At 42.8% G+C, this 15,238-nt stretch overlaps 1 protein-coding gene across 1 annotated transcript in view; it reads left to right on the top strand.

Moving 5' to 3' along the window:
- The window catches only part of fndc1 (fibronectin type III domain containing 1), a 127,318-nt gene extending 113,578 nt beyond the window's left edge, over window positions 1–13,740 (top strand). The window contains exons 18-22 of the mRNA XM_065026281.1: window positions 7,334–7,413; window positions 7,629–7,658; window positions 12,023–12,184; window positions 12,585–12,707; window positions 12,944–13,740. Of these exons, the coding sequence (XP_064882353.1) occupies window positions 7,334–7,413; window positions 7,629–7,658; window positions 12,023–12,184; window positions 12,585–12,707; window positions 12,944–13,059 (511 nt within the window). The 3' untranslated portion in view covers window positions 13,060–13,740. The remainder of the gene's footprint in view (window positions 1–7,333; window positions 7,414–7,628; window positions 7,659–12,022; window positions 12,185–12,584; window positions 12,708–12,943) is intronic.
- The last annotated feature ends 1,498 nt before the right edge of the window (window positions 13,741–15,238 follow it).

The raw sequence follows: 15,238 nt of genomic DNA on the forward strand, positions 1-15,238 counted from the left end.
TTGGAGTTGGGCACAGTTCGCTGAAAAGAGTTGACCCAAAATAAACTCTGTTTCTGGGTCAGATTTATCTTTTTTGCTCTATGCAATGTGAACGGAGATAACGTTTGGATGCTAATGAGTTCTTGGTAGCTCGACTGTGCGCTCATGGAGTGAGCAGCCTACACTGTGCTTGAACCACTGACCTTTTGTGATTAGCCAGTCCAAATAAACTACCACCCTCTTTTTCTCGATGTTTCTTTCTTTCTCTCTCTATGTACCTGTTTCTCTTCCCCTATCTCTCTCTCTACCTGTTTCTCTCTCTCTATGTACCTGTTTCCCTATCTCTCTCTCTCTACCTGTTTCTCTCTCTTTCTCTCTCTACCTGTTTCTCTCTCTCTATGTACCTGTTTCCCTATCTCTCTGGCTACCTGTTTCTCTCTCTCTATGTACCTGTTTCCCTCTCTCTCTCAATTCAATTCAATTCAATTCAATTCAAGGGCTTTATTGGCATGGGAAACATGTGTTAACATTGCCAAAGCAAGTGAGGTAGACAACATACAAAGTGAATATATAAGGTGAAAAACAACAAAAATGAACAGTAAACATTACACATACAGAAGTTTCAAAACAGTAAAGACATTACAAATGTCATATTATATATATATATATATATATATATATATATATATATATATATATATATATATATATATATATACAATGTACAAATAGTTAAAGGACACAAGATAAAATAAATAAGCATAAATATGGGTTGTATTTACAATGGTGTTTGTTCTTCACTGGTTGCCCTTTTCTCGTGGCAACAGGTCACAAATCTTGCTGCTGTGATGTCACACTGTGGAATTTCACCCAGTAGATATGGGAGTTTTTCAAAATTGGATTTGTTTTCGAATTCTTTGTGGATCTGTGTGATCTGGGGGAAATATGTATCTCTAATATGGTCATACATTGGGCAGGAGGTTAGGAAGTGCAGCTCAGTTTCCACCTCATTTTGTGGGCAGTGAGCACATAGCCTGTCTTCTCTTGAGAGCCATGTCTGCCTACGGCGGCCTTTCTCAATAGCAAGGCTATGCTCACTGAGTCTGTACATAGTCAAAGCTTTCCTTAATTTGGGGTCAGTCACAGTGGTCAGGTATTCTGCCGCTGTGTACTCTCTGTTTAGGGCCAAATAGCATTCTAGTTTGCTCTGTTTTTTTGTTAATTCTTTCCAATGTGTTAAGTAATTATCTTTTTGTTTTCTCATGATTTGGTTGGGTCTAATTGTGCTGTTGTCCTGGGGCTCTGTAGGGTGTGTTTGTGTTTGTGAACAGAGCCCCAGGACCAGCTTGCTTAGGGGACTCTTCTCCAGGTTCATCTCTCTGTAGGTGATGGCTTTGTTATGGAAGGTTTGTGAATCGCTTCCTTTTAGGTGGTTGTAGAATTTAATGGCTCTTTTCTGGATTTTGATAATTAGGCCTAATTCTGCTCTGCATGCATTATTTGGTGTTTTACGTTGTACACTGAGGATATTTTTGCAGAATTCTGCGTGCAGAGTCTCAATTTGGTGTTTGTCCCATTTTGTGAAGTCTTGGTTGGTGAGCGGACCCCAGACCTCACAACCATAAAGGGCAATGGGCTCTATGACTGATTCAAGTATTTTTAGCCAAATCCTAATTGGTATGTTGAAATTTATGTTTCTTTTGATGGCATAGAATGCCCTTCTTGCCTTGTCTCTCAGATCGTTCACAGCTTTGTGGAAGTTACCTGTGGCACTGATGTTTAGGCCAAGGTATGTATAGTTTTTTGTGTGCTCTAGGGCAACAGTGTCTAGATGGAATTTGTATTTGTGGTCCTGGTGACTGGACCTTTTTTGGAACACCATTATTTTGGTCTTACTGAGATTTACTGTCAGGGCCCAGGTCTGACAGAATCTGTGCATAAGATCTAGGTGCTGCTGTAGGCCCTCCTTGGTTGGTGACAGAAGCACCAGATCATCAGCAAACAGCAGACATTTGACTTCGGATTCTAGCAGGGGAGGCCGGGTGCTGCAGACTTTTCTAGTGCCGCGCCAATTCGTTGATATATATGTTGAAGAGGGTGGGGCTTAAGCTGCATCCCTGTCTAACCCCACGACCCTGTGTGAAGAAATGTGTGTGTTTTTTGCCAATTTTAACCGCACACTTGTTGTTTGTGTACATGGATTTTATAATGTCGTATGTTTTACCCCCAACACCACTTTCCATCAGTTTGTATAGCAGACCCTCATGCCAGATTGAGTCGAAGGCTTTTTTGAAATCAACAAAGCATGAGAAGACTTTGCCTTTGTTTTGGTTTGTTTGGTTGTCAATTAGGGTGTGCAGGGTGAATACATGGTCTGTTGTACGGTAATTTGGTAAAAAGCCAATTTGACATTTGCTCAGTACATTGTTTTCATTGAGGAAATGTACGAGTCTGCTGTTAATAATAATGCAGAGGATTTTCCCAAGGTTACTGTTGACACATATTCCACGGTAGTTATTGGGGTCAAATTTGTCTCCACTTTTTGTGGATTGGGGTGATCAGTCCTTGGTTCCAAATATTGGGGAAGATGCCAGAGCTAAGTATGATGTTAAAGAGTTTTAGTATAGCCAATTGGAATTTGTTGTCTGTATATTTGATCATTTCATTGAGGATACCATCGACACCACAGGCCTTTTGGGTTGAAGGGTTTTTATTTTGTCCTGTAACTCATTCAATGTAATTGGAGAATCCAGTGGGTTCTGGTAGTCTTTAATAGTTGATTCTAAGATCTGTATTTGATCATGTATATGTTTTTGCTCTTTGTTCTTTGTTATAGAACCAAAAAGATTGGAGAAGTGGTTTACCCATACATCTCCATTTTGGATAGATAATTCTTCGTGTTGTTGTTTGTTTAGTGTTTTCCAATTTTCCCAGAAGTGGTTAGAGTCTATGGATTCTTCAATTGCATTGAGCTGATTTCTGACATGCTGTTCCTTCTTTTTCCGTAGTGTATTTCTGTATTGTTTTAGTGATTCACCATAGTGAAGGCGTAGACTCAGGTTTTCCGGGTCTCTATGTTTTTGGTTGGACAGGTTTCTCAATTTCTTTCTTAGATTTTTGCATTCTTCATCAAACCATTTGTCATTATTGTTAATTTTCTTCGGTTTTCTATTTGAGATTTTTAGATTTGATAGGGAAGCTGAGAGGTCAAATATACTGTTAAGATTTTCTACTGCCAGGTTTACACCTTCACTATTACAGTGGAACGTTTTACCCAGGAAATTGTCTAAAAGGGATTGAATTTGTTGTTGCCTAATTGTTTTTTGGTAGGTTTCCAAACTGGATTCCTTCCATCTATAGCATTTCTTAATGTTACTCAGTTCCTTTGGCTTTGATGCCTCATGATTGAGTATTGCTCTGTTTAAGTAGACTGTGATTTTGCTGTGGTCTGATAGGGGTGTCAGTGGGCTGACTGTGAACGCTCTGAGAGATTCTGGGTTGAGGTCAGTGATAAAGTAGTCTACAGTACTACTGCCAAGAGATGAGCTATAGGTGTACCTACCATAGGAGTCCCCTCGAAGCCTACCGTTGACTATGTACATACCCAGCGTGCGACAGAGCTGCAGGAGTTGTGACCCGTTTTTGTTGGTTATGTTGTCATAGTTGTGCCTAGGGGGGCATATGTGGGAGGGGATGCTGTCACCTCCAGGCAGATGTTTGTCCCCCTGTGTGCTGAGGGTGTCAGGTTCTTGTCCGGTTCTGGCATTTAGGTCGCCACAGACTAGTACATGTCCCTGGGCCTGGAAATGATTGATTTCGCCCTCCAGGATGGAGAAGCTGTCTTCATTAAAATATGGGGATTCTAGTGGGGGGATATAGGTAGCACACAGGAGGACATTTTTCTCTGTTAGGATCATTTCCTTTTGAATTTCTAGCCAAATGTAGAATGTTCCTGTTTTGATTAATTTAATGGAGTGAGTTAGGTCTCTCTCTCTGCCTGTTTCTCTCTCTCTATGTACCTGTTTCCCGCTCTCTCTCTCTCTCTACCTGTTTCTCTCTCTTTCCCTATCTCTCTCTCTACCTGTTTCTCTCTCTCTATGTAGCTGTTTCCCTATCTCTCTCTCTACCTGTTTCTCTCTCTTTCCCTATCTCTCTCTCTGCCTGTTTCTCTCTCTCTGTGTACCTGTTTCTCTCTCACACACTCTCCCAGTCTATTCAGCTCCACAGAGAGGAAAGAAACACACACAACTTCAACCTTAAACACTCCATAACTCTGTATCCAGGGTTAATATTATACATGAGATTCATCCTCACATGAGAGAGAAAGAGGCAAAAAAGAGAAAGAGAGAGATAGAGAAAGAGAGATAGAGAGAAAGAGGGAGAAAGAGAGAGTGAGAGAGAGAGAGAGAGGAGAGAGAGAGAGAGAGAGAGAGAGGGGAGAGAGAGAGAGAGAGAAAGAGTGAGAGAGAGAGAGAGAGAGGGAGAGGGAGAGAGAGAGAGAGAGAGAGAGAGAGAGAGAGAGAGAGAGAGGGAGAGAGAGAGAGAAAGAGAGAGAGAGGGAGAGAGAGAGAGAGAGAAAGAGAGAGAGAAAGAGAGAGAGAGAGAGAAAGAGAGAGAGGGGGGTGTTACACAGCAGAAAACAGTTCATGCAGAGCAGGTGTGTCAATACATCATAAGCGGGAAACCTGACCAGTTCAGTGATGGGCAGACACATACATAGACACACACACACACACACACACACACACACACACACACACACACACACACACACACACACACACACACACACACACACACACACACACACACACACACACACACACACACACACACAGCTCTGCACCATACCCAAGGTTATGTGTTTCCAAGGTTACAGTTGGTAAGGGGGGCAGGTTTATATATTTTATTTATTCAACCTTTATTTAACTAGGCAAGTTAGTTAAGATCTGGGCTGTCCAGACCTTTCCCCTCCTTCTGACAGCCAGACCAATGGTTCATACCCGAGCCAAAGGTTCATACCCGAGCCAATGGTTCATACCCAAGCCAATGGTTCATACCCAAGCCAAAGGTTCATACCCAAGCCAAAGGTTCATACCCGAGCCAAAGGTTCATACCCGAGCCAAAGGTTCATACCCAAGCCAAAGGTTCATACCCTAGCCAAAGGTTCATACCCGAGCCAAAGGTTCATACCCGAGCCAAAGGTTCACGCTCAGGTGTTAGCCATGCACAGGCAGACACATGTAATCCTACACATAACAGCACATTTGTCTCTGTCACACACACACATGCTGAGTTGTCCCACGAACATCACACACATCATCCACTGACACTGCGGACATGCACATGCACGCACACACAGAGACAGATGTTCCTAAATTCATCACTTCGGAATTTAGAAGCCTACTGAACATGCGTTAGCTTTTGCCCTGTGGTTTGTGTGTGTGTGTGTGTCTGTCTGCATGTGTGTCTGTGTGTGTGTGCATATGACTTGTGTATGGGTGGATGTGTGTGTGTGTACATCTGTATCTGTGTGTGTGTGCGTATGAGTAAAAACTTTATGTGCAAAAGGCGGGTAGAGTGATTAACAGTTTATAATTATGCATGAAAGGTTGAACTGAGCCATGCCGAGTGAGGGTCTATGCTGCTTGGAGCTGGCTGTATAGAAGGAGAAATCTGAAGACATGTATACATTTCAGTTTCTCTGCACTGAAGGAACACTACATGTGTGTGTCGATATGGAGGCAGATGTCTCCAGGTGTGTGTGTTTGGGGGGGGGGGGGGTCTGCTTAATAAGCACAGGGTGAAGAATGCTGCTCACTCAAGGGCTATAGGGCATGAATCTCTCCTACTTACACCAGAACTATAGTTACAAGATAGACAATTCTAGATATGAAGTCAAGGTATATAGACAAAAGTTATATGAGAATCTCTCTCTCGTTAAAGGGTTTGGGTGGAAATTAGTGGACCGGCAAGTTACTGTACGTAACCCTGAAGTGGAGGGAGAACACACACACAGTCTTGTCTCATGGTGTTGTTTTGAATCTGAGGCGATTGAATAATTCCTACACTGTATTTAAAACACACCGAGACTAAAGTTTCTCAGAGTAGGAGTACTGATCTAGGATCTGACAATATAATATATAATATATTTCTTTTCTTATTCGTTATGATCTAAAATGTCAAACTGATCCTAGATCAGCACTCCTACTCTGAGTTGCTTTGTGGATGCGGGCCCAGAGCTCAAAGTCTGCTTTATATTGGTCAGGAGGGACGTTGTGTCATATAGAAATGCTCTCTTTGTGAAATTGCTGCTTTGAGGTCTTTCTCTTTCTCTTCCTCCCTCTCTCTCACTCACCCTACCTCTCTCCCTCATTCCCCCTCTTTCAATCTACCCTATTCCCCCTCTTTCTTTATCTCTTTCTCCCTGCTATAGGAACATAAAAACAGTATTCTCTTAAATCTGCCTCCCTCACTCCTCTCTGATGGTGCAGGAGTCGAGTTCTGCCTCCCTTCCAGCCATCTGCTATAGTCTGCCTCCCTCACTCCTCTCTGACGGTGCAGGAGTCGAGTTCTGCCTCCCTTCCTAGCCACCTGCTATAGTCTGCCTCCCTCACTCCTCTCTGACGGTGCAGGAGTCGAGTTCTGCCTCCCTTCCTAGCCATCTGCTATAGTCTGCCTCCCTCACTCCTCTCTGACGGTGCAGGAGTCGAGTTCTGCCTCCCTTCCTAGCCATCTGCTATAGTCTGCCTTACCTCGCTCCTCTCTGACGATGCAGGAGTCGAGTTCTGCCTCCCTTCCTAGTCATCTGCTATAGTCTGCCTCCTTCACTCCTCTCTGACGGTGCAGGAGTCGAGTTCTGCCTCCCTTCCTAGCCATCTGCTATAGTCTGCCTCGATCACTCCTCTCTGACGATGCAGGAGTCGAGTGCTGCCTCCCTTCCAGCCATCTGCTATAGTCTGCCTCCCTCACTCCTCTCTGATGGTGCAGGAGTCGAGTGCTGCCTCCCTTCCAGCCATCTGCTATAGTCTGCCTCCCTCACTCCTCTCTGATGGTGCAGGAGTCGAATGCTGACTCCCTTCCTAGCCATCTGCTATAGTCTGCCTCCCTCACTCCTCTCTGATGGTGCAGGAGTCGAGTGCTACCTCCCTTCCTAGCCATCTGCTATAGTCTGCCTCCCTCGCTCCTCTCTGATGGTGCAGGAGTCGAGTACTGCCTCCCTTCCAGCCATCTGCTATAGTCATTAGGGTCTAAACATCTTCCATGTGGAAACAGAGACCTGGCCTCTGTAACGCCTGTAATAATGGCTCTCTCTAATACACACTATTTTGTCTTGGTTGTTTTTTTACCTCAGGTACTACTTCAAAGTCCAGGCAAAGAATATCTTTGGGCTGGGACCGGTTAGCGATACGCTCACCTATGTCACTGAATCAGGTCTGTATGAGTATTAGGTGAGGTTGCTAAATACTGTTCTAGGGTCAGTTTTGCTTTGTGCCTGCAAATGGTTGTGGTTCTGGGATTGGAAATAGGTTTGCTGATCCTAGATCTACTAAGGCCACATCTACTTGTCCGTATCATCCTGTTTTTTAGTTTATGTATGAATTCTGTTCCGGTTCATGTCTCTCATTTGAACGTTTTCTGTTTTTCAGACGACCCTCTTCTTATTGAACGGCCGCCTGGTGAGTTGTATCCAAATGTCTCATATGTTACTCTTACTCTAACAATATTGACAAAACATGCTGGCCTACATTGCTCTAGTCTAGAAGATCACTGCTTCAGGTCATTTGAAGAAACCCGAAGTGACAGTTGGAGAGAGCTGGTGAGGAGTTAACAGTCTGGGGCATACCAAAGGCTGCATGCACCTACACTGACATACACTGGGCTTGGCTGACATCCATAGTGGTAAAACGATGCCAAAGTACAGGTTTGGTATTTATTGTTTTTAATTAAGAGAGTCAGTCAGGTATTTCGAAGAGGGGGGATGAGGGGGGCAGGTGCTCATTCACTCCCTCCCCTCTCACCCCTTCCTACCCCTTCCCTTGGGTGCTATGCACAATTCGCTGTGTATCTGAAAAGGAGACTGGAATGGTGAAAACTGTTAAATAAGGGAATGTGTAGTTAGTCTTGACTAGCTCTGTGAGAACTGAGACCAAGGTCTATTTTACAGATGAGCCCTGAATTACATCAATTACAGAATAGACAAATAAAAATACAAATACAAATGCAAGCAGAAAGAAACACGGTCATGAAAAACAAAGACATTCATCAGTAATAAGGTCCTTAATCAGCATTCTGAATTGGCCTAAAGGCACCAAAACATACACTTTTCAGAACATTTGGAAAATTGTTCCACAAATAAAATGCGAAAAAACTCACCACTGATTTACCTAACTCAGTAGAGACCAAAGGAATTTTCAGAGCTAGCATCCCTGAGACCGGGTGTGGTAACTCACATGTCTAAAGTTCAGTAAAGATGTGAGATATGTGAGATACAGTAAAAGGGCTTTATAAATGAAAACTTGGCCTCCCGAGTGGCTCAGTGGTCTAAGGCACTGCCTCACAGTGCTAGCTGTGCCACTAGAGATCCTGGTACGAGTCCAAGCTCTGTCGCAGCCGGCCTCGACCGGGATACCCACAATTGGCCCAGCGTCGTCCGGGTTAGGGGAGAGTTTGGCCAGCAGGGATGTCTTTGTCCCATCGCGCTCTAGTGACTCCTGTGGCGTTGGTGTGGCTGGCTTCTGGGTTAAGCGGGCATTGTGTCAAGAAGCAGTGTGGCTTTGTTGGGTCGTGTTTTGGAGTACGCACGGCTCTTGTCCTTTGCGTCTCTCGAGTCCTTACGGGAGTTGCAGCGAGACTGTAACTACCAATTGGATACCACGAAAAAGGTGTTTTAAAAAAATGAAATAAATATGAGAACATAGCAATGTATCAATCTACGTGACATCAAAGACGTTCTGGTAGAGAATGCAGTGATGACATCACAGAGGGACAACCAACGTTCTGGTAGAGAATGCAGTGATGACATCACAGAGGTCCAACCAACGTTCTGGTAGAGAATGCAGTGATGACATCACAGAGGGACAACCAACGTTCTGGTAGAGAATGCAGTGATGACATCACAGAGGGACAACCAACGTTCTGGTAGAGAATGCAGTGATGACATCACAGAGGGACAACCAACGTTCTGGTAGAGAATGCAGTGATGACATCACAGAGGGACAACCAACGTTCTGGTAGAGAATGCAGTGTTGAGTGCTAAAATTGTCGCCTATAATAAAGCACAGTGTGCTTTAATAAACTGCATCTAACGGCTTTAATGAAATGGCAGCTGCATTCATATAGATGATGTCGCCATAGTCTAGGATCGATAGGAACATCGACTGAATAATCTGATTTCTACTATTTATTGAGAGGCAGGACCTATTTCTATAAAAGAAGCCCATTTTTATTCTCAGCTTCTAAACTAACTCGTCAGGTCAGGTCAATAAAGTTTTTCTGTAATACAATGAAGGCAGACTTTAGTTCAGATAGAGCCTTGTCAACTGTGGGGGCAATAGCATACATAACATTATTATTGACATACAAGTGCAGGTTACAATTTTTTACATTCAAGTTGATATTGTTAATGTGAAAATTACAGGACCCAAAATCAACCCTTGCGGGACACCTTTAGTAATGTCCAGGAAGCCTGATTTAACACCAACAGTAGATACACATCGAGTCCTATCTGTCAAGTAATTTTTAAACCAGTTACATGCAGCCTGGTCTAGGCCAATTGATGAAAGCATCTGAATTAGCAGTGAGTGATTAACAGTATTGAAAGCCTTTGACAGGTCAATGAAGAGGGCAGCACAATTTAGCCTTTTATCTATACAATTAACCACCGGATTTAGAACTAGGGATGCAGCAGAGATAGTGCTTTGACCTGGTCTAAAACCCAACTGATGTACATTTAGAATATATTTCAAAGATAAGAAAGATTTTAGCTGAGAATTAATCAAGGATTATTATATTTTAGCTAGGCAGAAAGTTTAGAAATAGGGGGATCATTATTTAGGTCACAAGGGTCACCACCACCTGAAGGGGGAGTACATGGGCCACGTTGGGGATAGTACCAGATATAATCGTTAGGTTAAAAGTATGGGTTAATGATTCAGCAATCAGGGTGACAGGATCTAACATATCAGCTCTACTCAATTTGTTTACATCAAACTTAAGCAAGGCATCTAGCACATCACAGATGGTAAATTGCTGAACTTAAGCAAGGCATCTAGCACATCACAGATGGTAAATTGCTGAACTTAAGCAAGGCATCAAAAACATCACAGATGGTAAATTGCTGAACTTAAGCAAGGCATCTAGCACATCACAGATGGTAAATTGCTGAACTTAAGCAAGGCATCAAAAACATCACAGATGGTAAATTGCTGAACTTAAGCAAGGCATCTAGCACATCACAGATGGTCAATTGCTGAACTTAAGCAAGACATCTAGCACATCACAGATGGTAAATTGCTGAACTTAAGCAAGGCATCTAGCACATCACAGATGGTAAATTGCTGAACTTAAGCAAGGCATCTAGCACATCACAGATGGTCAATTGCTGAACTTAAGCAAGGCATCTAGCACATCACAGATGGTAAATTGCTGAACTTAAGCAAGGCATCTAGCACATCACTGATGGTAGATTGCTGAACTTAAGCAAGGCATCAAAAACATCACAGATGGTAAATTGCTGAACTTAAGCAAGGCATCTAGCACATCACAGATGGTAAATTGCTGAACTTAAGCAAGGCATCTAGCACATCACTGATGGTAAATTGCTGAACTTAAGCAAGGCATCAAAAACATCACAGATGGTAAATTGCTGAACTTAAGCAAGGCATCTAGCACATCACAGATGGTAAATTGCTGAACTTAAGCAAGGCATCTAGCACATCACAGATGGTAAATTGCTGAACTTAAGCAAGGCATCTAGCACATCACAGATGGTAAATTGCTGAACTTAAGCAAGGCATCTAGCACATCACAGATGGTAAATTGCTGAACTTAAGCAAGGCATCTAGCACATCACTGATGGTAGATTGCTGAACTTAAGCAAGGCATCAAAAACATCACAGATGGTAAATTGCTGAACTTAAGCAAGGCATCTAGCACATCACTGATGGTAAATTGCTGAACTTAAGCAAGGCATCTAGCACATCACAGATGGTAAATTGCTGAACTTAAGCAAGGCATCAAAAACATCACAGATGGTAAATTGCTGAACTTAAGCAAGGCATCTAGCACATCACAGATGGTAAATTGCTGAACTTAAGCAAGGCATCTAGCACATCACAGATGGTAAATTGCTGAACTTAAGCAAGGCATCTAGCACATCACAGATGGTCAATTGCTGAACTTAAGCAAGGCATCTAGCACATCACAGATGGTAAATTGCTGAACTTAAGCAAGGCATCTAGCACATCACAGATGGTAAATTGCTGAACTTAAGCAAGGCATCTAGCACATCACAGATGGTAAATTGCTGAACTTAAGCAAGGCATCTAGCACATCACAGATGGTAAATTGCTGAACTTAAGCAAGGCATCTAGCACATCACAGATGGTAAATTGCTGAAATTAAAACAAAAATTCAGTAGAAGTTGACATGTTAACCGTTGAGTCAGCTAGAGGGAAGAGCAGTCAATTAGTTAGTCTTGACTAGCTCAGTTAGAGCTGACAGGTTGAGAGTAGGTATTAATGACTAGCTTTGTGAGTGTAGCATTAAGTAAGCACTCTGTTAGATCACGAGGGACTGTCATGAAGGACGTTCTGAGAGCTCAACCTTCACCGCAACAGTTTAGTGGTTATGTAATATATGCCATTTAGCAGACACTTTTCAAATGTAGTTATTTAGAAGACACGCTTATCCAGAACAACTAGGGTTTAAGTATCTTCCTCAAGGGCACAGACACATTTTTCACCTAGTCTGCAGGGATTCAAACCAATCCCTGCCGACTAGCCCAATGGTCTTAACTGCTAGGCTACCTGCCTTCCTCTAGGTGGAGAGCCTATCTGGATCCCCTTCTCCTTCAGATTCAACCCCCAGCACAGTGCCTGTAAGGGCAGCCAGTACGTCAAGAGGACCTGGTACAGAAAGTTTGTGGGTGTGATCCTGTGCAACTCGCTGAGATACAAAATCTTTATGGGCGATGGGCTGAAAGGTACTACTGATGTTACTTCTCACCTTCCTCCTCCTTTATATCCTTCTCTCTCTCAAGTTCAAGTCTTGGATCAATTCAAGTTGCTTTACAGTTTCTCCTTTTTTTCTCTCTTATAATCTCACCACCATTTCTCTCCCTTACGCTTTCCCGTTCTTCTTTCATTTCCATACCCTCTCGCTCTCCCTTTCATTCTCTCACTCCTTCACTACATGTATCTGAATCACACCCTTTCTTTACATCTCTTCCCTATGCTACTGGGTGTTTTATGGTTTTGGGGCTCTGTGGCCTCATTACATAATGGAATATTGTGTGAGAGTATGTTCTGTTGTTAACCATTGAGAGCTCTCCCATCTCTGTCTCTCTCCCTCCATCTCTATCATCTCTCTCGCTCTCCTTCCAGAAATGTTCCACAGTATAGCAGACACATTCGGCCATGGGGAGGACCACTGCCAGTTTGTAGACTCTTACCTAGACGGGAGGACAGGCTCCCCCAGCCTCTCAACGTATCTGCCCACAGCACAAGGTACAATAACATAAATCAACTCCCAAAATGCATCACTCGCCTACAGCCTGGTGTAGAATTTTTATGGTATTAAAAATGATTATATTCCAGCTAATATTAAGTCCCAGAGCCTTGATTACAGACAACCTCAATATCATAGGCTGAAAAGAAACAGTCAGAATCCTCTAACAAAGCATAAAAAATGTGTTACATCTATTCATAATGCATTACAACACTGCCGGTCCTCCCCTGTGCAGGTTACTATCGCTCTTACAGGCAGGAGCCAGTCAACTTTGGACCTATCGGCCGGCGTACGCCACATCCCTTCGTGGGATGGTACGAGTGTGGGGTGCCCATCCCTGGCAAGTGGTAACACAGGGGGTCACAAAGAGGTCATCACCGAGGGCATACAAACTCCAACCTGCTGCAGCCTCTGTCATGCTCTCACTGGCCCCGCCCCCTGGAGATCAACTGTTGCTAACCACAGCAGAAAGACAACAACATTCCAAACTTATACTGCTTCAGATCCAAGAGAATATAATACTTTAAACAACACTAATATTTCCATGTATTCATTACCATGCACTTGTATAAAAGCAGTTTGTATATGAGGGGGGGAAAGCATGTATTGCTATTGCTTAGTTTAACTTTTGTCTTCTGGATCGGAAAGAATCCTTGTTTATTCCCAACTATTCTCAAGTGGAAGTGCACCTGTGATCATGACAACACTAATGAAATGGGAGATCCTGTAAAAGACCAAAGCACAAACTGAACAGTACTAATGGGAGCGAAGGGATTGTATGTGTGTTTACCATCAATCAAGAGATCTTGTTCATAACAGTAGTATGATACAGTAATGGCTTTTGACAACTAGTTTTGGTGTCAGTTTTCTTGAACATGCATAGTGTTTTTATAGTCTTTGGTATTTACGAGACTCCATAAGATCAGAAGTTACTGTGGAAGTGTTGTATGTATACAGACAATGAATAATAATACTTAATATTTGCTCAGGAATGGTTGGACATTAAATAAAGGTGCTATGGAAAACAAGGAACCCCTTAACGATTCATTTGTTCTGTGAGAATATCTGAATGTCCATGTTTAAGGAAACTCAAACTTTACTAAGCAAATAGAGTTTCAGTTTCAATCTAGTATCATAATCTGTCTAAACCACAGTACCAGTCAAAGGTTTGGACACACCTACTCAATTAAGGGTTTTTCTTTATTTTGTACTATTTTCTACATTGTAGAATAATAGTGAAGACATCAGAACTATGAAATAACACTTATGGAATCATGTAGTAACCAAATAAAACTGTTAAACAAATCAAAATATATTGTATATTTGAGATTCTTCAAAGTAGCCACGCATTGCCTTGATGACAGCTTTACACACTCTTGGCATTCTCTCAACCAGCTTCATGTGGTAGTCACCTGGAATGCATTTCAATTAACAGGTGTGCCTTGTTAAAAGTTCATTTGTGGAATTTCTTTCCTTCTTAATGCGTTTGAGACGATCAGTTGTGTTGTGACAAGGTAGGGGTGGTATACAGAAGATAGTCCTATTTAGTAAAAGACCAAATCTATATTATGGCAAGAACAGCAAAGATAAATGTCAGTCCATCATTACTTTAAGACATGAAGGTCAGTCACTCCGGAAAATTTCAAGAACTTTGAGAGTTTCTTCAAGTGCAGTCACAAAAACCATCATGCGCTATGATGAAACTGGCTCTCGTGAGGACCGCCACAGGAAAGGAAGACCCAGAGTTACCTCTGCTACAGAGGATATGTTCATTAGAGTTACCAGCCTAAAAAATTGCAGCCCAAATAAATGCTTCACAGAGTTCAAATAACAGACATATTTCAACATCAACTGTTCAAAGGAGACGAATTGCTACAATGAAATCACTACTAAAGTGTCACGCCCTGATCTGTTTCACCTGTCTTTGTGCTTGTCTCCACCCCCCTCCAGGTGTCGCCCATCTTCCCCAATATCCCCTGTGTATTTATCCCTTTGTTCTCTGTTTGTCTGTTGCCAGTTTGTTTTGTTTCATCAAGCCTACCAGCGTTTATCCCTCTACTCCTGTCTCTCGTTTTTTCCTGCTTTCTAGTTTTCCCAGTTTTTGACCTTTCTGCCTGCCCTGAGCCTGCCTGCTGTCCTGTACCTTTGCCCCACTACTCTTGATTACCGACCTCTGCCTGACCCTGAGCCTGCCTGCCGTTCTTTACCTGTGCCCCAAGACTCTGGATAATCTACCCCTGCCTGCCTTGACCTATCGTTTGCCTGCCCCTGTTGCTGTAATAAACATTGTTACTTCAACACAGTCTGCATTTGGGTCTTACTTGAAACGTAATACTAAAGGACACCAATAAGAAGAAGAGACTTGCTTGGGCCAAGAAACACGAGCAATGGACATTAGACCGGTGGAAATTTTATGAGACCAAATTTGAGATTTTTGGTTCCAACTGCCATGTCTTTGTGAGACGCAGAGTAGTTGAATGGATGATCTCCGCTTGTGTGGTTCCCAACTTGAAGCATGGGGGTGCTTTGC

This window comes from Oncorhynchus nerka, linkage group LG13 (genome assembly GCF_034236695.1).
Source record: "Oncorhynchus nerka isolate Pitt River linkage group LG13, Oner_Uvic_2.0, whole genome shotgun sequence".
Taxonomy (NCBI): domain Eukaryota; kingdom Metazoa; phylum Chordata; class Actinopteri; order Salmoniformes; family Salmonidae; genus Oncorhynchus; species Oncorhynchus nerka.